This window comes from Chamaea fasciata, unplaced genomic scaffold, assembly GCF_029207755.1.
Source record: "Chamaea fasciata isolate MVZ Bird 193981 ecotype frontalis unplaced genomic scaffold, bChaFas1.0.hap1 SCAF_3, whole genome shotgun sequence".
Classification (NCBI taxonomy): Eukaryota; Metazoa; Chordata; class Aves; order Passeriformes; family Sylviidae; genus Chamaea; species Chamaea fasciata.
The window spans coordinates 486797-511336 of NW_027094088.1; the positions used below are offsets into that span (position 1 = coordinate 486797).

Sequence of the window (24540 nt, forward strand, 5' to 3'; positions counted from 1 at the left end):
GTGCTGTGTCTGGGATCCACAAAGCACCTGCCTGCCAGACCAAGCCAAGAGCCTGCACTCGGGGCTCTTAGGGCTTGCTCAGTGCTCACCACCAGACAGAGCATTTCCATTTGAGCAAAAGGTACTTGAGTGCCATTCATAACGCTGAGGAAGCCAGCAAGCCATCACTCGAGTGCCACTGGTCTAGAAGACATCCACTTGGATGAAGAGAATAGATATGCCAAATTTTTAAACGGTATAAAAGCAGAGCACTGTCGCAGTTTGATCCACTGCACAGCCATGGAAACTGAGAGATCAACTCAGCGCCATTTCCAATTACCAAAATCTTGTCATAACATGTACAGAGCAGTGACAGCATCCCAAGGGTTTACCTTCAGGGCACAAAATTAAATAGTTATTACCCAATAAAAGAAATCACATTTCAAAGCCTGTGTCTTTGAACGTGACAAGTATCCACAGCTCTTTTCAAATGTTAAATGCTAATTTTGTCTATGAGAACAGAAAAAAATCTCAGAAAATTTAGCAGAGAAACATCCACAATAACTCATTTATTAGAAATGCACTGATAAGCACCTTTTTTTTAAAATCTGGCTGCTGTATTGCTGAAGCATAGCAATTTGGTTTCAGCTAGCCAAACCACGCAGCTATTTTGATCATTACACATTCTTCACACTTTCAAAACACAAAGAACACCACCATACTAGTCTAGGTGAAACTAAAAGGTTGTATCTTGAATCGCAGCTGCAGAGGGCCAGGGAGGCAAGTCTTCATCGTGTATTGCATCCCCCAAAATCTTGCACGATGAAGGATCCAGGTGATAAGCACCTTCTATTGTTAGTCTTTTCAGAAAGGTACAAAAGCATTTCCCCACTATAAATATGTATAAAACGTTTAAAACGTTAACACAGCTGGCACAAAGCCACGTCCTTCCAACAGAGTCACTCATGTCAGCTTCTCCTACTGACCCCTAAATCTGATTAATTTATGGGAAAGAGATCACTTTGACAGCCACCGGCTTCTTCCAAAAACGCAGACATCCTACCTGCAGGGCCCCGCTGCTCCACATACGCTCTCCGACGGAAGGATTCCGTGCTAGCCATCTTTTCTCGGGAGAACGCCTGCCTGCTCCAAGGGGGGCTGGAGGCAGCAGCGCCCAGGTACGAGCACCGAACCCCGCCCGTCCCCGGCCGGCCAGGGCTGGCTCCGCCGCTCCCGCCCCGCTCCCCTCGCAGCTCTTCGCGCCGAGGGCGCCGGGGGCCGGCGCTGCCCTCCGGGCCACGGGGACAGCCGGGGACGCCGGGCTGAGGGGCGGACACCCCGGGCCCGCGTACCTGCCCGTCCCGCGGGCTCCTCGGCCGGGGGGCGGCGGCAGCGGCCCTGCCCCTCTGCCGGCAAACCCCGGCCCCGCTGCCGGTGCCCCCGCCGGGACAGGCGGTGTCACGGGGATAACAAAGCCCGGCGGAGCCGCGGCGGCGCTCACCTGCCCAGCGGTCGCTTCATGCCCTCGGCGGCGGCGGAGGCAGGCAGGCGCAGGCTTCGCCTCAGGCTGCAGCCCTTGTCGAGGGGCCCGGGCGCGGCGGCGGCGGCGGCGGCGGCGGCGCGCTCATGCTCCACCGTGACCGACTCGTTGCGTTTCCTCATGCCGGGGCGGGGGCGGCGGCGGCGGCGGCGGAGACGGCGGCAACGGAGCGGGGCCGCGCTCACTCGCCGCGCGCCCTGCCCGGCACTGCCCGGGCCCGCCCCGCGCCCCGCCCCGCGGGCGCGCCCGCCAATCCCCGCCTCCGGCCGCGCCCCTGGCCCCGCCCCTCTTCCGCCCCCGCCAATCCCCGCCTCCGCCGCCGACCCGCCCGCAGCGCCTCGGAGCGGCGGCGGCGCCATCTCTACTGAGGGCAGCGGCCCGGCCGCCATTTCGCTGTGGCGGGCCCCGCGGCGTCCGTGCGCCGAGGGAGCGGCGCTGCTGAGGGCGGCGGCTCCGTGTGCCCGTGGAAGAGCCCCCCGCCTGGGCTGCAGCTGTCTGTGAGACCGCGGGCGAGCGGCAGTGCACACCTGGGCACGGAGATCCGGCACGGCTGGTTCAGGGATGTGCGGACAGTCAGCGCCGGCCCGCTGATACAATCGCAGTGGGAACAGGGCAGGGAGGAAGAAGCTCTTTGACAGCACAGGAGGGTTATGATACCGCACTGGAAAGCAGGTCCTCATTTGACCTGTGCCTAAAGAGGCACCACACAAGCAAGGCAAGGAAGTTACAGAGCTTCCCTGGCTCTGCGTGGGTGTTGCAAAGTGTGGAATATGTAAAATTTTTCCTAAGAGAGGAAGTTCTCAGATGTTTGATCTCCGTATACTTTTAAGCCTAGTCAGCAAGAAAGGAGATTTTTCCATGTGTTAGAAAAACAAATGAATCGCCTTGTTAAAGTTCAGGTCTATAGATGCTTCAGTGATCTCAGACCTAGGGAGAAGTTAACAAAGATTTGGGAAAAGGATACACACTGAGAGTGGGCACAGAATTTATGGGCCACAAAGACACCTGGTAGAACTCCCAAAGGAAATAAGGAAGACATTAATAAAGCCAACTTAGCAATTGTCCTGGTATCAGCTGCAACTGGGTAAAGCGTAATTCCATCAGGAACTTACATCTGCGGCCACCAACTCAGAGACCACCAGCCCAAGAAAGAAACAGATCCATAAGAAGAGAAAGAGTGGGTGTGCAAACTAATTAGCATGCAAAGCATTTCTTCTGAATTGTTGCTGAGTGATCCTGTTCCTGAGATTCCAGAGAAATACATAAATTAATTAATCCCAGGAGGTACTGGACCAAAAAGGAGGAAGCAATTGTTAAAATACCAGCCTGTACTATCCAGCAGTTCTGGATAACTAGCAGAAAGTCATGTAATTAACTGACATGTTTTATCTTATTTCTACAAGCTTCTCCTAACATTTGAGATTTTTCAGAAATTTTCTCTTGATCAGATCATGATTGCAAAAATTTTCAGTCAGGCTTTCAGAAAGACTGGTTGGACTTTTGCATGCTTTGAACAGCAAAGGAGTGCGTCCTTGTCCATTTGATTTTGGCACATTTTCGTTGGGAAGACTGAGTTCAGCAACTGAGGATTTTCGGGAGCTTTGTCTGGTGTTGTCCTCAGAAATTGCCACACACGCACCCCAGGAATCACTGCACAAAATCCATTCTGAATTCCAAGTTAACCCCCCATGGTGGAATGAGGTTGACTTGAGAGATTGTTGAGGCAACAGTCCACTACAAACCTGCTGCTGTTCCGAGCAGCCCAGGGTGAAATTCTGCCATCTGTGGTCACCAAATACTGTACGTGAACAGTGCAAAACAGCTGAGGGAATGTGCTAACACAGGATTTCTTACCAGCCAGTACCTTCATGTATTTCTACAAAACATGTACAGGACAAACAGGAAAATCAAGTCGGAGTAAAGGTTGGGAAAGAATTTGGGATTTCTTAGCTTAAGGCATAGCAATAGTAGAAACTATTGCTATGGGCAAGGACATGTTCCAAGGAGTTTCTGTATGTGTGGAATGATCCCAAAGAGGTCTGGAGACAGACCATGGGGCAAGGACACAGCCTGCCAGACTACACCAGTGCCGATCTCCTTCCCACCCTGAATTCTTCAGAGGCAGCTGCACCTGGATTTACCAGCCTGGTCTGGAGATGAGGAGGACTGGTGGAAAGCAAAGGACAGCAAATGAGCACTGGATCCTAAGGAACATTTCCAAGAGAAGGAATGAGAGCTGTGTTTGGCTGTGGATGAGCTCAAACAAATCTCTCCAAAAGACAGAATCCAGAGCAAGAAATACTGAAGGGACATGGAAAGACCAGGAGAAAGTTCTGGTTAGGAAACCACCGTGAGAAAAATCTCTGGAGAGCACAAGGGTATTCAAAGCAGCAGAGAAATCAGAAAAGGGGCAGAGCCATCTTCTTTGAGATCATACTTGAAAGGGGAATGAAAGCCAAGGAGAGGTGAATTGAGCCAGAGCAGACACTGCAACCTGCTGCTAAAGGCAGGAAATGCAGAGAGGCCTGCTCGGAGGGCAACTTTCTGTTCCTCAGCACCATGGCTTCTTCATCTGCCCACCCAGCTGTCTCCTAGCTGGACCATGCAGAGGAAGTTATGAAGACTTCAGATGGAAGATGGAGCCATGCTTCTATGCTGAGTGCAGCCTTCCTGAAGGTAGGAGAATCCACCTGGCCCCCCACCCCAAGCCGCTCCCACCTTGCAGTCCTAGGTCAGGGGCTGCCTTGGTGGCAAGACAGGATTGCTCCCCGCTATCTCCCCTTTGCCCACCACTGCTCCCCCAACCCTTGTCAGTCCCCCACAAAGTGCTCACCCTGCCTCCATCCTCCCGAAGCTCCCTGTCCCTCAGAATCCCTGCCCTCTGCCTCACAGTGCCCAGGACTCCCCCAACCACTCCCTGCTCCTCTGAACCTCAAAAAAACCCTGTCCCATTGAGCCATCCAGCAGCACTGCTGCCCATGAAGCTCCCCGAAGGGGAGCTCCCCAAAGAGTGCTCCCATCTGCCCCTTAACCCCTGATGCCCTGTTGACCCGTGCAGGACCAGCCGCCAATGAGCTAGTCGGGCTGCCCCATGGGAGCGGAGAAGTGTCCTGGCCCCGTCCCACAACAGCCTTCTCCATATCAGCAGCCACAAAGCTCTGGCTGTGGGGCCGCGCAGTGCCCCCGTTTCCATTCACCCTGGGATCCGCCAGCTCCGCTCACCCCCTTATTCCCCCCCCAAGTGTGTGTCGGAGCAGTAACGAGCCCCCGCCCCGCAAAGGTGGGGTGCACACCCCGGGGCCGGCTCAGGCTGCTGGGGCTCCTCCTCCTCCTCCTCCAGCGATGCAGAGGAGAGCCAGGCAGGACAAGGAGCCTAGTCCCTTTTCCGCCGGCTCTCCAGGAGCCAGCTGCAGGCAGCGAGGCGCCGAGAGCCCCGGGCAGGCGGCCGCCGCGTCCCGGGGAGCCCCGCACGCCCCCAGTCCCGCCGCGGGACGGAGCAGCCGGAGCCGAATCCGCGCCCGGGCCGCTGCCCCGGAAGAGCCGCTCCCGCCGCCCGGCCCCCGAGGGCGTGCCCGGCGCCCGCGCGGCCCGCGGCCAATCAGAAAATTCGGCCGCCCTGCGTCAGCGGCACGCGGCGGCGGCGGAGGCTGTTGCTAGGCAGGCCGGCGCGCCTGGCCCAATGGGAGCGGGGCGCTGCGGCCGGGCCCGGGCGCAGGCGGCGGCGGCGGCGGCGGCGGGCGCGGAGCGGTTGTGGGCCGGCGCTCACCATGCCCTACAAGCTGAAGAAGGAGAAGGTGCGGCCCTGGGCGCGGCGGCGGCGCCGGGGGAGCTCCCGCGCGCGGCGCGGCGGCCGGCGGCTCGCTCCCGCCGCCCCTCCCCGGCGCGGCCTTCCCTCGGCTCAGCCCTCGGGCGGGGGCGCGCGCGGGGCTGTGGCCGGCAGGGGGCGGGGGCGCGGGCGCGCTCCCGCGGCGGGCGGGTCGGGTGGCGCAGGAGGGCGGCGGGGGCGCGCGCGGGCCCGGGGGAAGCGGGCGGGGAGGGCGGGAGGGTGCGAGGAGCGGCCGGCGGTGCCTCCGTGCGAGCCCGGCCCGGCCCGGCCCGGCCCGGCCCGCCCTGCGCGCTCCGCCGGCCGCGGGGATGCTCCCGGTGGGCGAGGTACGGCCGCGCCCGCGTCCCGGCCCCGCTGCTCCCTCCGCCGGCGGGCTGAGGGCCCGGATCCGCCTCTGCCGCCGCCCAGCGCGGCCGGGCCGGGGCCGTGGGTGCCCTGGCAGCGCGTATCTGCGATGAGGCCGCGCCCCGGGGAAGGGCTGGGTGGGCACCGGGCCCTGTCAGCCGCGGGTGCCCCGCCGGGGTCAGCCTGCCGTGACCAGGACGGGAGATGCCGGCATCGCTCCGGGGCTGGGGTCCGTGGGCTCGCCCGGGGCGTCAGCTGCTGGGGGAGCCGGTCGGGATGCCCTTCGCCGGGAGAAAGCGCTGGGAGTGGATGTCCGGAGCGGGGCGTGCCGCGGGAGTGGTCTGTGGCAGCGCACACCTGAGCGCTGCAGAGAGATGCTGAAATTCTGAACAAGGTGAAGTTTTCCCTGAATGTGTTCTCATCTTTTCAGGAGTCTCCAAAGTCTACCAAAAGCACCACAAAGCCTGGCAGCAGTAGCAGCAGCAGTAGCGGGAAGGATGGTGGGGCAGAGAACTCAGAAGAGGTAAGGCTTTCACCTTGGGTACGGCGGTGTGCATGTGCAGCTCATCTTTGGGGAGGAATTAAATCTTTCGTTTTAGCTACTTCAAGCTGTTCCACCAGATAACACGTGTCACCAGGATCTTGAGAAATCAGAGAAGGAAAATTGGCCTAAAGGGAACAATGGCTATGGATGAGACCGGATGAGTCTCATACCCTACAGACTTGCAAAAAGACATTTGGCACAAAGCTGAGGGCGAGTGCTGCTCAACAGAGGTGGGCAGGGCATGGCAGAGTTGGCTGCAGAAAGGAACAAGCCATGATTATCAAGGAGGTGGAAACCTGACAGATGGGAGCAGCTTCCGGGCTCCTGTCAGAGCAAAGCTCCATAAACTCTGTTGTCACTTAGTGTCAGAGTGGGAGAGTAGTGAGAAGCAATAGGAAAAGATCTGTGTTCTTCTGAGGCGTTTTCCGGAGGAGTGAGATCAGGAAGGAATGGATAGGAGCACTTGAAAGAATGAACTGCTAGAGATTAAATGGCTCCCCTTTGGTATAACAGCCTTGTTGCTGAATGCAGCATTCCTCACAAGAAGGAGGAATTCTGTATTCAGTCTGTATTCCCAGATGTGCAGTCTCACTCTCAGTTTGGATGTTGCCAAGGTAGATACATTAGAATGGCCTCAGCATAATATGATAGTACGATAAGCTGTCCTTAGAATTAGCACAAATTTGTCTTCAGTGGAACTTCTCTGGTAGCCCTGAGTTTGTCTGGCATTCAGGCAGTGGTTGTGGAATTTGAGAATTGTTTCAGAAGAATGTTATACACGTCTGAGAAAGCATGCATGTATGTGTGGTTTATTTATTTTAATGCTGCAATTTGGCAAACAAGCTGTGCCACTTCTACATCCGTAGAAGCTTTGTGTGCTCTAGTCTTGTCTGGAGCACGGTGCACTGGTAATTTGGAGGCTCGGGCTTGGGAGACATGTAGGGCTACTGAAGACTAGGAAGAAATGTGTAGTACAGTGGCATGGTTGTAGTCAGTGTTATTTTAGAGTCTACTCCAAAGCTCAGATCTGCATTGCAGAGCCTCAGAAAACAACCCTACTAGGAGCCACTCAGTTTTGTGCTCATCCCTAACCTGCCATGTGGACAGCGAGAAATCAGAGCCTGTCTCTGTGTGCCTTGGAGCAGGCAGCAGTTTTGTAGATCCTCCATCCTGGCCTTTGCCTCTATCAGTTTCGTTCTGTGTATTCAGCTGAAAACAGCTTGGTGGGAGAGCTGCCTGCAGGCTCCAAGGAAGTGAGAGAACTCCTGCGTTGGCATTATGGGGTCAGACTTACCTCTTATTTATGTGGAACTCTTTGCTGAGTTCACAGCTCTGGAAGGATGTAGGAAAGTCTGGGTCTTGCAGTGGGTAGCCAACAAAGCAGGTCACTGCTGTGCCCATCCAAATCAGCAGTGGGCTGTGGCACTGCTCTCCTGGTTACAAGTGGTGCAGTAGGAAGGGAAGAATGCCACAGGCTACAAGCTTCCTCCTGTGACCTGAAATGGCATGTAATATTTGCCTGGGTGCAGAAGAAACTTAGAAGTGATGTGTCTAAAATTCCCTCCCACAAAACATACCCAGCCACTTCCTCATACTCCAGACGAAATCCAGCCCTCCTTTAGGATGGAAAGCTGAGTCTCCTTTGATCATAGGAACAGAGAGCAGAGCAGAAAGGAGACACCTCTGCAGTGTGTACTGCCACAGGTCTCTTCTTCCCTTCTCTGTTGAGTCTGCAGTGAAGTTTGTTCCCTCTTCGTGCTTTCCTGTCTCTGGAGTACTCTGCTGCAGAATGGAAGAGAGCTCTTTGCTTGATAAGAAGAAATGTATGCCAGTTTGAATGCGATTTTCTTGCTCTTCAGGAAACACAGAAAGGTATTTTGACTTTCACATTGTGTGAAGAATTAGGTAATGTGTGCTGGGAGCAAAACTCCTTCCTTATGTCAGGAGCAAGAGGTGGTTTGACTTGTGAAATGCTGGGAGTGGAACTGCCTGGTGGGGTTGATGGGCTGAGCCCAGCCTGGATACCTCTGCTGCCATTGTGAGGGTTTCATGCCCTGTGAACTCCCCCGTGGAGTTATGGTTGGTTGGTTGCCTGTTCTGGGGTGAAAATTTGGTGCACTAAAGAGATCTTTCCTTTTTCTTCATATCTCAGTAGATGCTTAATGGGCTTGCAGCAGGGGAGCAGCATGTGAGCAGCCCTCTTCCAGTTTGTGCTTTCTTCTCTCACACCATGCTCCATGGAGCAGGGAAAGGAAACAACTTTAATTTGTCCTGGTAGCTGAAAGTTGTGACTTGTTTTGCAGGCAGCTTGTCTGGCTGGTGGGATGAGTAAAGCTCGCTGCAGAGCAGCTCTGTCTTGATGGATCTGGGCAGATGCAGTGGACAAGGAGCTCCTATGGGCATCTCTGCGGAGGGAGATGAAGAGGGTAGGAGTCAGTCCAGAACCCCCTAAGCAAAGTTCTTTGTTCTCTGCAGCAAAGGAGCTTTTAGTGGAGCTGATCTGGAAGGGCAGATATGTTGAAAAGCAGGCACATCCACAAGGGAAGGAGTTTTGGATTCTCTCTGAAGTACAGGGGTACTGTGGGGAGACAGGTGGAGATGGTGCTGAAGACAATCTTGCCCTTGGTACATTGTAGCTGTGTTAATTATCCAAGAGTGGGAACAGCCTTGCCCTCCCAGCTGTGGGTGTGATAGAGAGTCAGTGAGCTGGGAGGGAGGCAGTCGGAGTCTGCTGGGGGTGCTGTGAGGAGAGAGGGACAGGAGGGTGTGCGAGGGACGGAAAGGGTCAGACGTTGTACAAGGGACAGACAGGGTGAGGCGGCCGTGCTGGGGCCAGGACGGTGGGAGCTGGAACTGCAGAAGGAAGAAAGAAGAGGGAGAGAAAGAGCCAGAGCTGTGTGGAGCTGCCTGTGGGAAGGTACGGAGAAAAGGTATGGGAGGCTTTTAGATAACAATGTGCTGATGCCTAAAGCCTTCTGAAGTTTTAATGAAGCACTCTGAGTGTCGTGGCCATCTCAACAACCAAAGAATACTGCAGTGCTCTTAGTTTTACTCCAAGATGAGCATCTGTCTGATGTGAATAGCCAGCAGAGCTTGGCCAGCCCCTGGCTTTGGGGCAGTTTGCTTCAAAAGAGACAAGGAGCAGTGGAGTAAAGCATGAGAGCAGGAAGTGGGAAATGAAAGGTATGTTCAATTCAGTCCCTCTGGAACATGATGAGTATACCAATGCAGAGAATTTCTGTGTAGCTATTGAAGGGGGGAAAAGAAATAATGTCAGAGACCAAGGCAGCACTGAATGAGAGGATGAGAAAGAGTTACTCCTCCTGGCCAGAAAGACTGGGAGAGGCGCCTGGGTGGAGAAGAGAGTTAATGACCTGGAAGTGGGAGCAGGCATTAGCAGCAGTAAGGAGGGGAGTTGCTCTGCAGCCTCAAGGGCAGCTTGGAGCCTTGCTGATGAGATTTGCAGCTCTGGGAGAGGGTGCACCTTTTCAGTGAGCTGCTGTATTTTCATGTTTTGCACATATCTCCATGGGGCTTGTTACTGCAGTACCTGGAGTTCATTATTCAGAGACAGGCATTTACAGCGTGTTCATGTTACTTCTAAGGCAGAGAGCCTCATTTTAATAGGGAAGCTGTGGAACAGCAGACAAAGAGAGCAGGTACTGACTTGAGAGATGGGAAGGGAAGAGTCATCTGAGGAGGAGGAGCTGAGAGCAGATCTGGGCTGGGAAGCAGGCAGGGATGCTCAAGGGACCAGTGAGGCAGAAAGGGCTTCCCGAGTGGCGATGCACCCAGCTGCAGCAGCAGTGCCTGCAGAGGTGAGGTCATGCACGGGTAGGGGAGCGCAGGAGGAGCCAGCACAGCTCAGGGTGGCTGGGGAAAGAGGATCTCTGCTCTCTGGGGTGAAGAGGAATGGCACAGAGCCAGCTCAGGGCCTGGGGCTCATTGGCTTGTGCAGGCAAGTTCCTAACAAGGAGGAGAGGTGGTGGGAGTCAGTGGGGGGGGAGTGCTCTGGAGGCCGGGAGCCTCTGTGCAGGACTTCTAATTCTGTTTTATTTAGGAGTGGCCTGTCCTGTGGGCACAAGGAGCTGCTCCACTGCAGAGGGGAAAGTGGGGCTGCCCCACTGTGCTTGGTGCAAACGCCTTTGTGCTATTCTCTGGTCACTTCAGCATGTGCAGTGTAACAGCCACAGCAAACAGTGTCCCCCGGGCTGTTGGTTTTGTCGTGGTGTGTGAGGGGGCTGAGCCTGCTCAGGTAGAGTGGAGCCTGCAGCCTTGGAGCAGTTGGCTGGTGTTGGTGTCAGGGAAACAGTCTGTACATGAAGAGAAAAGCTTTCCGGTTCAGTAGTCTGCTGTGTTTTCAGGGATGGAAACTTCAGAGAAGAAAGTGTTAGGAAACTTAAAATAAGCCTCTACTGATTCATGTGGCCAAGGTAGGAGGTGTTGAAGGCAGCAGGACAGCAGGCCTGCCACAGAAAGCACCTCCTGAGAGCAGGGATTCAACTTGATACCAGAAAGTTCCTGTACAAGCAGTCCCTCCTAAGCCCTCTGAGCACTGCAGTACATGAGTATGTGTGACCTCTCCAGCCATCAGGTTTTCTCTGGCAATCTCAGTTGTGTGACTTCTGCATGTGTATGACTGTTTCTTAAATAGCTGGCAGCTAAACCTGAAGCTATGTTTTGTCTCTCTTCATGCAAGATGTTGAAGACTGGTGGCAAGGACTTTTCCAGCCCCCTGATGCAGCCTGTTCACATGCAGTAAACACACCATGCTCTGAACATTTGCCTGTGGTGCTTTTGGGTGGGTGAGGAGTACCCAGGCATGTCCTGTCACCTAGGAGGGCCCATGTGTCCTGCTTCCTTCAGTGTTTCCTGGAGGCTGCCAGTGCATCTTCTGTTTCTCTCTGTACCATCTTCTCTCTGTGGTGGTTCATCATTCAGATTTTTCTCTTACTCCCCATGGAAGGGGAGTAATGCAGAGTCAAGGATTCCCAAAGGCATCTGGACAATGTTTTGGCTCACACTGCCCTGATACCCAAGTATTCAGGGTGAGGAATGAACTTCTCAGTGCTGGAAGCTGGCCAGCAAGGCTTTGTCCTGACTTCACTGAGCAGAGACCACTCTTCAGGATAAGTTGCCTCCAGTTTGTAGTCTGGGCCTGCTTTGTTTGGCAGACACTGCTGTTTTCATCACAAGCTCATCTGGCTCCCTCCTCTCATCATGGGACAGCGCTGCCCTGTGAAGGGAATCAAAACAGATGTCAACTGTAGAAAGTTCAAATCTTGTTGTCTCTCCCCACCTTGGCTTGGAGGTTGGCTTGAAACAGAACCACTCAGGATTTCCTTCAAACAGAGCCAGACCAGAACCGTTTTTTCTCTGATTTCTCATTCAAAGTAATGGCTTGGCAAAAAATTTGATGTTTTGTGTTGGGCCCTGTTTTCCACAGGGAGTCTTTGCACTTGCTCTCCTTGTAGACAGCTTTCCCTCTTTGTACCTTGCTGCCTTCCCACATGCTGCAGGTGCAGTAACTCTTGCTCTTGCACTTCAGTGCTGTGCTGCACCTCGTTGGAAAGCAGTTGAGAGGAAGGACTGTGCAGAGTGGCTGCAGCTCAGCCAGGAGGAGACTGGCCATCTGGGGGGTGGAGAGCTCTGCTGAGCTCTGGGACTCCCTCAGAACACTGCTGGTCACTCTTCTGGTGAGGTGTGCATTTGTACCACTGTGCTCTGTGTGGCAGCTGGGAATTGTGGGGAAAGAAGGAGGGGATGTCCAAGGATTTCACTCACCTCTGCTCCCCATCCATTGTGCTATTCCTGTTGTATCCTAATCAGGTTCATCCTGCAGCTCCTTGGCTTCATGTACCAGCAGGAAGGAGGTGGCTCATGCAGCACAGCCAGGGTAGGCTGGGTGCTGGTTCCAGCTAATCCCTCTGCTTCCTGGCAGGATGTTGCCCTCTTTTGTGCTGAGTTTTCCACAGGCTGGGTCAGTGGGAAATTAAAGGGTCATTTATTGAGTCACTATGGTCCAAATGGGACTTGGAACCAGCAGAGCTTCAGCAAGGTCAGAAGAGAGCTGAGCTGAGCAAACCCTGGCTTGAGCTTCTGGTCACATGCTAAACATGAGAAAGTGCCTCTGTTAGTGCAGTGGGAGAGGAGCATGCAGGCAGAGTTTGTGTGGCTAAAAGGAGTGATGTGGGAAAAGCCCAGACAGCAGTGAGGCAGAGATGGCAGGGAGCAGCCAGGATGGGCTGGGAAAGCCCACAGCCTGAGACCTGAGGTTGCATGTGTTTGTTTGTATGGTCCATGTGGTTTGTAGTGCTCCTGGACCATGAGTGCAGCAGTGGTTGTGGTGGTCTTCACTATTGCCTTTCCCAGGCTCTGTACTATGTACTGCTCTGCGTTTTCCCTGGTGATTCCCTGCATGGGGGCAAAGAAGCAAATCGCTGGTTTTCTAAACTTGCTTGTTGTGTGTTGTACAGAGTGCTGCAGAGACAGCAGCATGCTGAGATTTCTCTTTGGACCACAGAAAGTTCTTGTCACAAGATGTGACTTTGCTTTCCATATCCATGGCACTGTCTGTGCCGAGGGGCTCTGGTGTCTTTGTGGTACCTTGCAAACATGAATAAAACTGATGATTACTTTGCAGGTATGCTGCAAATGCAACCAGCAGCTCTAGAGCTGGCAGGAACACGTGAGATGCGCTCAGCTGCAAGTGCAACAGTGAAAAACCTGCTCGGTTTCTTCATTCCAAGAAGATGCTGATGGCGTCTGCCCATGAGGCTTGTAGGTAAAAGCTTCTGAGTTGGTTTACTCTGTTTTCCCTCGTCAGGCCCAGCAGCCTCAGCAGCAGCAGCAGCAGCAGCAGCAGCAGCAGCCCCAGCAGCAGCCACCGCAGCAGCCCCAACAGCAGCCAACTTCAAACAAGCGGCCCAGTAACAGCGCTCCCCCCCCGACCCAGCTGAACAAAATCAAGTACTCAGGGGGACCCCAGATTGTGAAGAAGGAGCGCCGGCACAGCTCTTCCCGGTTCAACCTGAGCAAAAACAGGGAGCTGCAAAAACTCCCAGCCCTCAAAGGTAAAGAGGCCGTGGGGTGGGAGTGACCTGCATGGCAACCTGCAGTTTCTCCAGGCAGAGTGTGGTGGTGTAAGGGCTCTTCCCAAAGCAGCTCTTCCGGTGTCCAGCTAGTTATATGGGCAGTGCAGCAGGGATGGTTCTGGGAAAGGTGCTTGGCTTGTTAGCAGGCAGAGAACTGAGGGATGGCCTAAAATAATCAGAGTGTTCTCAATGCAAACTTTGTACTTACCTTTCCAGCTGAGCTATTTAAACCCTTGTGCTTCTGTGTACTGAGGATTGCCTCAGACTCTTCAGCAGGTTGTGCAGGAGGGTGGTGAAGTGCAGAGACCTTGGTGCAGACTGTCCTTGGTTCCTGCATCCACCCGTTCCTGGGGAAGGACCAGGCTTCCTCCTCATTGTGTTTCCATTCCAAATTACGATAGTGCAGTTGAACCTGTCCACATTAGGGCAGCTTAGTATTAGCACTTAGTGTCCATTATGTTGCAATTAAACATGAGTGTGGACAAGGAGAAAGCATTTCCAGCAGTCATTGAGGCAGACCATTGCTTGATGTTGCTCACGGACACAGACAAGCCCTTGGGGAAGGCCCAGGCAGTGTGTAGTTTCCAGTTGTATCAGAAGTAGAATCTGTTAATATACAGCTCCTGCCACCCTGGCCCCTCTCTTCCACCCTATTCTCTGGCAGGAGGGCTAGGCTACAGTGTGTGCTGCCCAGCTCCCCTTGTGTCTCTGGGGTGGAGGACATGGCTGTCACTGGTCTGTGATGGGAGCAGGCTGAGTTCCTTTTTCAGTGTACTCTGTACAGGGAAGAGATCAATGCTGATCAGGTTAGGATCAGCATTGAAATCCCCTCATGGGGCAGCTGCTTCAGAGGCCTGGCAGTCTCCCTGCCTCCCTTGTCCCGTTTCCATGGCAGGGATAGCACTGCCTCTCCCTCTTCCCCTCCAAGAGTTGAAGGGTGATGTGGCAGGGGAGGGGGAAACCACAGGGAGCAAACCACAGTGGTACCTGGGTGAACCAGGAAGATGGTGTACCCGTCTCCAAGGACAGATGTCCCTGCTCTCTCCGACAGATGCTCCTCCCCACGAACGAGAAGAGCTTTTCATCCAGAAGCTGCGGCAGTGCTGCGTTCTCTTTGACTTCATCTCTGACCCCCTCAGTGACCTGAAGTTCAAGGAGGTGAAGCGAGCGGGGCTCAATGAGATGGTGGAATACATCACACACAACCGGGATGTTGTCACCGAGGCCATCTATCCTGAAGCTGTTATCATGGTAGGGCATGGAGCCAGCGTTTGTGTGGCTTGTGTGCCAAAGGAATTGGGAGGTGTGGGAGGAGGAGGGGATAGGGATTTGTCAGAGAGGAGTGTGACCCCAGTCCTACCCATTCCTTATCTACCCACCTCCAGGAAGAGAAGTGTGTGTGGGGGTGGTGGTAGTGACAGTGCCTGCTGTGCGGAGAGGTGCAAGCTCTTGTCTCTGGCACAGACTGCACTTGGGGAGATCCTGTGCAGGCTGTAACCCTGCAGCCTGCAGGAAGGGATCAGTGTGTGGGCACAGCTGTGATAAATCATAATGAGTGCACTGCAGTGAAGGGTTTGCTGTGTGGAGGACTGTCATGAGGTGTCAGAATGTCATTCATGCAACTTTTTCGCTCAGTTTTCAGTGAACCTCTTCCGGACACTCCCACCATCGTCCAATCCCACAGGAGCAGAATTTGACCCTGAAGAAGACGAGCCTACATTAGAGGCTGCCTGGCCACACCTTCAGGTGAGGAGGGATGGGGGACACAGATCTGGTGAATTTATCCCCAGGAAGTTGAGAGTCCGTGTAGGGCTGGAGGCTGCCAGCCCTGTCACTGCTGCTTCACCAGCCTGCAGGAGTTACTGGGGAGAGACCAGGCCTGCCACCCCGGGGTCAGAGGTGGCTCTTGGGTGTGCAGGAAGCGAGGGTGTCCTGGGAACTGGCTGATGCCTGGATGCAACAGGCACCTGCAGATGGATTTAGACACACTAGGTGAAAAGGGTTAGGAAAGTGACAGTGAGCATGGTTCAGCAGAGCTCAGCTGTGGAAGTCAGGAGGAAAGCTCAAGGCACTTGAACAGGGATGTGTTGTCAAGCAGACAAAGGCAGGAAAAGAGGCAGGTACTGCAGAATGAAGCAGAAAATACAGAGAAGAAACAAGGTGTCATTCTGCAGCAGTGGTTAATCACTTCTCAGTGCTGCAGTTGACATAGGAATGTGAGCGTTGATAGAAATAGCGTGTCCTCAGCACCAGAGTGCTGTGAGTGCTAGGCAGCATTTGTTTCTCAGAATTGAGTCAGCAGCAGCCAGCATGGATTTGTGGCAACAGAATGCTGAGCTTTTTGGTCAGCACCTCAGTTTTTCTTTACTACTGTCCTTGGCAGCTAGGACCTACCTGTAGATGCATGGTCTTACCATTCCTTCAATTCTCAAGTCAGACCTTTCAAATGCATCGATCTTGTTTGGCCTTGTTTGGCCTCAGAACCACGAGGAGGAATGAGAGTGGACTCAGTCCTCTCAGAGAACAGCAGGACCAGAAGTTGATGTTTCAGCAATGAGAGCCTTCTTAAAGCAAGCTGCCCTTTGTTTTCCAAGTGGGACACAGCATGCAGCTATCCTGGCATAGTGAGGCCAAGCCAACCTTGAGTCAGTACCCAGGAGGCAAAGGACACTGCCTGTTTTCCTGGAGTCCATTTCATTTCTCTGCTCTTCTGTTATTCCTTGGCATGTCTCAAGGGCATCCAGTGAGTCTGAGCCTTTGCCATCTCTGGAGATTTCTGATCTCTGTAGGGATGTGTGCTGAAGATGTGAGAAGAGTTTCCCAGGCCTAATGTCTTAATCTGAGTAGGTGGGTGTTTTCTTTGGGGGGACCTGAGGTGATGAGATCTCAGGCAGATTTGGGCAGTTACGTGCCACCAGAGACCTCTGCCCATTAAAGCAAGGGCAGCTGAGTTGATCCCAGTGGGTAAGGAAACACTGGGGTTTGTGCTCCTGTTCAGGCTTCTCAGCCTTTCCCTCAATCCTTAAGGAGAAGGAAGACATAAATCTGAAGTAAACACTGGTGAGAGGACAGGGGGATTTCTAAGTAATGTCTCCTTTTCCCCTGACAGCTGGTGTACGAGTTCTTCCTCAGGTTCCTGGAATCGCCTGACTTTCAACCAAATGTAGCCAAGAAATACATTGACCAGAAGTTTGTGCTGTCTGTAAGTAATTGTTGCCCCTGCCACTGTGCACCACCTTTATGAAGGACACGCAGCAAATCTTGGTGCTTGATGATGTGACTTTTCTTTATTTGTCTTGAATGAGCAGACAGAATTTTCTGTGCAGGGCAAGACTGTGTGTGAGCTGTAGTCGTTGGAACTCAAAACTCACTGTACAGGTGGAGAGGGGCACGGGGGCCTTGCAGGGGAAGTGTGGGGATGTGCAGCTTTGTAGAACATGCAGGCCATCACTGAGCTTCTGAAGATGGAAGAAATGATCATGGTTCCAGCTTGTGACTAGGAGGTCACGTGTTTCAGGGAAATGACCGCTGTGCTCAGGAGGCTGAAGGCATCACTCAACTGAGAGAGCTGTTTTTGCCAAACAGGAGCAGTGCCTGGTGTTGCTGGTAGCTTTGCCCAGACAGGCAGTCTGCAGGCACTGACTGCATTTCTCTCCCCACAGCTGCTGGATCTCTTTGACAGTGAAGACCCCAGAGAACGAGACTTCCTGAAAACTATTCTGCACAGGATCTATGGGAAATTCCTGGGCCTGAGAGCATATGTGAGGAGGCAGATCAATAATATATTTTACAGGTGAGGTCTTCCGTAGGTACCATTTAGACTCTCTGTCTCCAGCATTTTTCAACTGTAGCCAGCATTTGGCATTACTTCTCATCCTTCTCTTTAGGTTCATCTATGAAACAGAACACCACAATGGGATTGCAGAGCTACTGGAGATCCTGGGAAGGTAATGCCACTTTTGGGAGTCCCAGTGGTGCCTCCAGGGGAGGCTACCTGGAGCAGAGACTAGTGTTACAGGAATAAAGTAGGCATTTATTAAAAGACCTTTAAAGCATACACCTTGGGCAGTACAAGAGCCCAGCCATGATAGATGGACAACTAATGGACAGCTGGTCACAAGTTTTCACACTTTTATAAGTTTTGGTCCATTTACATATTGGAGTTAATTGTCCAGTTACAGCTTCAGGTTATAAGATCCCATCCTCCCAGTTTGCTCTCCTCTATTCACTGTTGTTTGCACTTCTTGGGCCTGAAGCTGCAATGGTGTCCTTGGTTTTAGGACTGGAAAAGATTTTTTTTGTCTGACTGAACTGTGAGGAGAACTTGCTAACACTTTATATGAAGTTCAGAGTTACAAACTAATGCGGCACAGAATCTGGAAAATATGAAAGCTAAAACTGAAGGCATCATTTCCCCTCTTTAGAGGCTTGACAAGGCCATTTAAAAGATGTTTTGGTCTGCATCAGTCTCTGTTTTTTCAGTTGTTTCAGGAGCAGAAGCCTTCTTAACTCTGGAGTAGTGAATCCAGGGTCCTTTGCCAGAAATTTTGACTGCAGTGAGGGCAGTCAGCAGGACTTGGAAAGGTCCTCTCCACTTGCCTTGTAGAGGATCACTGTCCCACCACTTAACATAGACCCAGTCTCCAGGTTGGAAGGGATGTGCAGGTGTGTCCAGTCCTGTGGGCCTGGATAGTACAGTGTAATTCTGGAACTTCTGCAAAGTGGAACCTAAAGCCATTAGAGATCTCTGTAAATGAAGGTTCCCCTTCATGTGAATTTCACCTGGAACATGTGGAATCTGATATGGCTGTCCTACAATATTTCATAGGGGCTGATGTTGTCACCAGAGGGCCCATAGTGAGAGAGGCCTCCCAGCCCAGTGTGCTGTGTGAAAAGGCAGTGCCTTCCTTCAGCAGTCTTTGCAGGAGGCAAGGAAGATTCTCTTCCAGGGAATCTCAGTCTGACAGAGTATAAAGTAAGGTGCTCCCCAGAGTGCCAATAAATACAGTGGTAGCCTTCTCCTCCCCAGATCTGTCTCCTGTTCTTTGGAGTTTGAGTCCAGTCACACTTGCTATCTTGCCTCAGCGGGCAGTAAAAGAGAAGAGCTCCTCACAGCTCTGAGAAGCCTTAGCAGTGGGCAGCTTTCTCCAGGGTTTCAGCTCCCCTTCTGTTTGTGGCCCTGTTGTGTTGCCATCCTCTGGTTCCGTAAAGCACAAGACTCGAGCACTGAGCTGCTTTGGTGCTGGCCTTCCCCAGAGGTTCTGCCTCAGTGTGTGTGGGCTCAGCCTGGCAGAGTCCAGGCTCCAGCAGAGGCATTTCCCTGTGCTGCCTGCCAAGAACGCTCTTGCTGAGCTCAGTGTACAGGCTGGGCTGCAGTGACCACGCTTTTGGTGGGTGCTTCCTCAAGGGGGTGGTCAGAGTGAGTGTGTCTTGTGAGGTGAGAGGGTCTGTATTTCTGCTGGGTCAAAATTTTAACAAGACCCTTGTTTCTTCTCAGCATAATCAATGGGTTTGCTTTGCCTCTGAAGGAAGAGCACAAGATGTTCCTCATCAGAGTCTTGCTGCCACTGCACAAAGTGAAGTCCCTCAGTGTGTACCATCCACAGGTGAGAAGTGCTTCAAGTTCCCAGGGCAGGTTGGGATTTTGTAAAAGCTTACAGCTATTAAAAGCTCTATATATTAGTTTATGAGGTGATTGTTTATAGCTATCCACCAGGCCCCATTGTATGAAGTTCTTGCTGTGAGATGTTCTGGGCTCTGCCCTGGTCCTGTACTGTAGTGGTTGTTCCATTCTTGTGGTGTCTGGGCCTGTGCCATGGGATGATAAGAGGGTATCCTGACACTGTCTTAATGCTGTGGCTTGCTTTGTCTTTCTGTGCTGGAAGCTTGTGGAATATTGGGGGCCTGATGAAACCAGAGAGGTAAATTTCCTAGCTGCAGTCATGTGGTGCATCAGCTATTAGTCACCACAGAGATATGTGGAGAAGTTGGCTTGCTAGTCTGCTAGATTGGTTTAGAGATTAATTTCTTCCAGTTTTGAGTACATAACAGAAGAACAGAGGAGATCAGAAGTTTGAATAGGAAGTGAAAAAATGCAAGTATTGAGTAGAGATGTCTGTTCTCTCAGCCCTGTTTCTGTGGCACAGGGCTTTGTGTCAGGTTTGTTCCTCCCCAATGTGTGCAGCTGTGCTTTCATCTGAACGTATTGGCTGTGGATTGCTCTGTGTTACTAAAGTTTTATCCTTTAAATTGCACAAATGTCCTGAGCTCAGGCCCTGCATGCTTGGTCTTAAAGTCATCACTTACCGTCAGCAAACTGGATTTGTTTAGAGCTGCAACATAATGGGGTTACTTCCAGCCTAGGAGGTGGTAACACGTAGTCTTGGGTACACTTGAGGAAGCTCTAATCTTGCCATGTTTTTGGTTTTTTTTCCCTGCAGCTGGCATACTGTGTTGTACAGTTCTTGGAGAAAGACAGCAGCTTGACAGAGCCAGTGAGTAACCTTGCTTCACTTGTGTGTGACAGTCAAGTCCCAAAAAGCTTCACAGCTTCCTTAGAGCAGCCCTTTTTCCACCCTTGCTGTAAAGAGGCTGGGAGTCAGTGGTATTGTTTACTGGGTTTGCCTGGCTCCCTGGGGGTGGAAGGGGCTGTACTGCTCAGTGCAAGCCTTTAGCATTCTCTCCTGGAAGCTTCAGGAAGGTGGGCTGCAATCTTCCTTTACGCTTCAGATCTTGGTATAGCAGAAGGAACAGGATACCAAGCTGTTCTTCCAGGGCAGAGCTTCTGGCTAATGAGAGATACTGCAGAGACAAAATACATGGCCATCTGATGGAACCAGAGCTTGTGGAGGCCCTGAAATAGTAAGAATTCCCTCTAGGCTGCTGGAGTGTGCTGCAGGATTGTGGGGATGAGGTTAGGAGCCTGGGACACATGGTCTGCTTAGGCATGCCACTCTTCCTTCATGAGTGTGTTCTCCTTCCAGCTTTAGCATCAGTTTGCTGCCTTCATAGAGGTAAGTCACATTTGCCTTCAGGATGCAGTGCTGGGAAACAGCAGGTTCTAAAATGTGAGCAGTGTAGATGGAGACCTCACATATCCTAGTTACTGGCTGCGCAGACCTGCAGTGTTAACCAGGCTAAATGCCAGCTTGGCAGAGGGTGCAAGAAGGAGACGAGTGTTTCTCCACCCACTGCAGGCCAGGAAATGTCTTCTACAGAGCTGAGCTTTGCAGGCTCAAAACAGCAGATGGGCAGAGAACACATACTTCTGTCACTGTAGCAGGGAGCACCAAAAGTGTGAGTGTTCTAATGAGTAATGCTGGCTGAGGTCGTTCTGTTCCCTGGCTCAAATGTGTGTGCTCTTGGTGAGCCTGCCTGTGCTGGGTAGAAGGTGGTCAGCTGTTGTCAGCTTTCTGGCTCCACAGCTCTGACACCAGCAGTGCTGAAGCAGACCTCCTAGCTTTTCCTTTAAACGTGGGTTCTCCATTTCCTTTGCTCCCAAAAGCCTGCTCTGGAGCAAATTGCATAAAGTATCTTCCTGATCATGCTGAGTACTTCCTGTGGCTGACATCCAGTCCTGCAGCCTCCTGCCAAAGCACCTCAGAGCCTGAGGGAGAAGAGGGAAATAGGAATCTCTCCGTAGTCCTAGGCTTCACTTTGCAGCTTATTCCGATAGTAAAGCTCCATAGCTCATCACCTTTTTCTGGATAGCTGTTTAGGAGCCCCTGGATTACAGAGCCAGGCCTGGCTTGGTGCTTGCGGAAAGCAGTGCAATGACCCAATTTCATTGCCTTCAGTGGGTGCTGTGTTGTGTTTCAACCAGGCATACCAAGACCATATTGCCACAACTTGTGTTCTGATGAAGCACCTTGCTTGTGAAGGTTTTGAATAGACCCCCAAGACGACTGGTGTTACTGAAGCCTGGAAGAATTACAGGGCTTGTGCATCAGCAAGAGTCTGAATGCACGGGGAGATGCTACCAGCAGTGCTGGAAAGAGGCCAGATTAGTCCCTGGGTCCACACTTGCCTCAAATGGGCTGCCCAGAATCTTGCTCAGCAAGGCTTGACATGGCAGCTCTTGCCTCAACAGCAGTCTGAAAGACTGCCAGGTGAGCAAAGCCTCAGATGTGCTCAGTAATAGCAAACACAGACTCCACACACCTTGCACCACCTTAGTTCTAGGTGAAATTACTTCTGAGTCATTGAAGCTAACTCTTGCCTGAGTGGCAGACATGAATAATGACAGACACTGGGGATAATGAACTGCTGGCTTCTCAAGCCTTGAGTTGGCAGAAACATAATGCTCAAATATCTCTGATCCTGCTGTAGCACTGCCCACCACTGTCCCTCTGCTGCTCTGAGCTCCCTCGAGTGCTGGCTTCAGCATCAGGTAGCTGAAGTACAGAGGTTTGAAAGGGCAGCTCCTATGGCCAACTGTGTGAGACTCTAGTGTCCACAGAGTAAGCATTTCTTCTTCCAACAGGGCGAAGGTCTGCAGCGTCTTGGATCCTGCCTTTATAGGGTCTAGAAGAAGATGGGTAGGAGAGGAAGCAGTATTAAAAATAAATGAATCTAGTGAGAGACAGCCCTTTGCTATTCTTGTCAGCAATACTTTTTGTCAGCCAGAAGTTGTATCTGCATTGTCACATTTAATTATAACCATTAGGTGTAAACTCTGTAAACTTGTTTGCTCCATTCTGGAGTCTGTTTGGACTTCGAGTCTCCACAGAGTCTTGCAAGAATGAGTTCCATAATCCAGTTATTTTTGTGTGAAGTAGTGTTTCCTTTCCTTGTCCCAAACCCATCCATTGCTTTATTTATTCGGTGCTCCCCAATGGTCAAGCTCTGTAGTGTTTTAAATAATGACTCTTCAGAGACCTTTCCTATAGCATTTCCAGTTCTATTAGTTGATCTTCCATGGTTACTTTGCACTGTCTGCCAGCTGCTGCCCACTCCAGTTTTACCCTTCTGTGTTAAGCTGTGATGGGGGACAAAAAGTGATTTTAAGCTTTGTGCTTGTAATATAAAGTCATAGCAGCCTAGGCAGAGCTACAGCCATGAGTGTAACTTGGCAGAGTTTGGGCTTTTGTCTTCTTTCTTCCCTGGTTGCTCGCACTGACTTTCTGAGGAAGTCTGTTCTGTTACTTCCTTCCCTCTTGCTGTTGTGACCAGACACTTAAAAATTTATTTTGCAGCTGGTGTTGACTTTGGGTCTCTAACACTGTCTCTGTACTCTCCCCACCCAGGTGATTGTGGGCTTGCTGAAGTTCTGGCCGAAAACTCACAGTCCCAAAGAGGTGATGTTTTTAAATGAGCTGGAGGAGATCCTGGATGTGATTGAGCCATCCGAGTTTGTGAAAGTTATGGAGCCCTTGTTCAGGCAGTTGGCCAAATGTGTCTCCAGCCCACACTTCCAGGTAGGTTGCAGCTCAGGGAGGAGATGGAGCATTGACTTGTAATCCGCTTGGCATGTGCGGGCGACACCACAGTTTTTGGGGTTGTATTTGGCACGTGGAGGTGTGACCAGGGTGAGTATAGGGGTGACACGTGGTGGGAAGCAGTGAGAATCCTCAGCACAGCCACAGTGTGAGCTCATCCAAAGAGAAGGAGCCCCTGCTGCTGCTCTGTGCTGTTCTGCACAGGCTGGGGCTGGAGCCCAGGTGCTCTGCCACCTCCTGATTTGGCCAGCAAGGACAGAGGAGGTCCATCCAGGGTCACTCTGTTGGAGTAAAAGCAAGCACTCTGCAGTATTGGAGAGAGGCCAAATAAAGAGACGGTGCTGGGAAAGTCCTTTGTTTTATTCTGGCTCAGGTAGTAAAGAGTGAGGTATGCTGGGGAAGTGCTGGAGTCTGTTGCTTCCACTGAAGGGAAACTGGTTGTAGTAGCTGGCTAATACAATCTCTGGGGATGGTAGTCTTAAGGTTTAAATTGTGCAGTGTGGTGGGACCTGCTGGTAGCTCCTGGCAGGTGCTCTTGGCTCGTTGTTTTGGACTGCCATGAAGGGTGCCCAGGAAGGAGACAGCTTGCTGGGGAAAGACCTGGTCAACCCAGGTATAGGTGGAGTGTTAAAGAAGAAATGACACTGCCGTCTCCCAAGGGAGAGTGACTGCACCGTGAGGCAGCCTGGCTTCAGTGTGTCTTTTGGTATAGAGAGATACAAAGTCATGTGTTTACAAGCCAAAAGTAAGGTCAGTCCAGGTCACACGTGTGTGTAAAAATCAGTTTTGTGTGAAGGACTAGGGGAGCAGCTGGACATTAATTACTGGTGTGGTGATGGAAACCAAAGGACTAATGTGACCTTTGGGTGTGGAGGCAGCTACCAAAAGGAACTAAGGAGCTTGAATAAAGTAGGGTAAAGGCTGGAGGAGAGACATCCTGTACTTGATAGCAGCCCTTGTCTGCTGCCAAACTCTGAAGAACAATACTGAGAAACCTGGAGAAGGTGCAAGCACATTAGAGCCTAAGAGAATTAACCCCAAAGGTGTCCCAGACAACCGGACTGAGCAGTCTACAGCTTGTCTGAAGAGCAAAATCAGGAATTGACTTTTTGGTAAGTCTGAGCACCTTGGTGGGAATGAGTTTTCTCTGAGTGGATTGTGTGTTAATCTAGCAGAAAAAGGCTTAACCAGATCTTGAAAACCAAAAGCTAGGTAAGTGAACACAAAGTGAGTTTCATTTCATTTACTTTGTGTGGAATAATATATTAAGGGGATAAAGCAAGTTCTGCATTATCTGAACTGTCAGACTAATTCTGGATGTCTCTTTTCCTTGGTTTTTAAGCCATTCTCAAGCTAGCGCTAAATGCAGAAATTAGCCTGCATTGGCTGTCACAGTGTGGAAACTTGTTAGACTTGTTAGTCTTGTTAGAGCAGGATGGCTGCCCCAAGATTTTCCATGTTTTCACCTTTACTAAATCAGGGGGTTCAATTGTGGGACTGAAGCATGCTTCAAAGCCCTGAGAGACTCTGTTGCAAGAAAACCAGGGAGGAATGGAACTTTTCAGAGGACAGTCTGAGGAAATGAAGAAGGCTTGGAGCTAATCTGAGTTGGGACATGGAGTGGATGACATTACTGTCTTTAAGTTTTGTGTGAAGGGTGTTGGAATCATCAGTATGTTGACAGTAGGTTTGTCTATTCAAGAACACGAGGGTTTTTTTCAGAAAAGTGTCTGGCAGAGGTGAGGCAAAGGAGGGATGAAAGGCCTCACAGAAGT

The 24540-nt window shown here is 51.9% G+C and overlaps 2 protein-coding genes across 3 annotated transcripts in view; one reads left to right on the forward strand and one right to left on the reverse strand.

Annotated features, from left to right (window-relative positions):
- Positions 1–1709, reverse strand: part of ABHD12 (abhydrolase domain containing 12, lysophospholipase) — a 30724-nt gene extending 29015 nt beyond the window's left edge. Inside the window, exon 1 of the mRNA XM_066177612.1 lies at positions 1481–1709. Within this exon, the coding sequence (XP_066033709.1) occupies positions 1481–1641 (161 nt within the window). The 5' untranslated portion in view covers positions 1642–1709. The remainder of the gene's footprint in view (positions 1–1480) is intronic.
- Positions 1710–5230: 3521 nt separating this feature from the next.
- Positions 5231–24540, forward strand: part of PPP2R5D (protein phosphatase 2 regulatory subunit B'delta) — a 28509-nt gene continuing 9199 nt past the window's right edge. The window contains exons 1-11 of one of the 2 annotated variants that reach the window (XM_066177613.1): positions 5231–5313; positions 6121–6213; positions 13061–13307; positions 14380–14579; positions 14964–15074; positions 16438–16530; positions 16991–17121; positions 17216–17275; positions 18826–18934; positions 19769–19822; positions 22574–22744. In XM_066177613.1, the coding sequence (XP_066033710.1) occupies positions 5287–5313; positions 6121–6213; positions 13061–13307; positions 14380–14579; positions 14964–15074; positions 16438–16530; positions 16991–17121; positions 17216–17275; positions 18826–18934; positions 19769–19822; positions 22574–22744 (1296 nt within the window). In that variant the 5' untranslated portion in view covers positions 5231–5286. Of the gene's footprint in view, positions 5314–5572; positions 5672–6120; positions 6214–13060; positions 13308–14379; positions 14580–14963; positions 15075–16437; positions 16531–16990; positions 17122–17215; positions 17276–18825; positions 18935–19768; positions 19823–22573; positions 22745–24540 lie in introns of those variants that run through there. The other variant, XM_066177614.1, reaches the window with a different exon arrangement.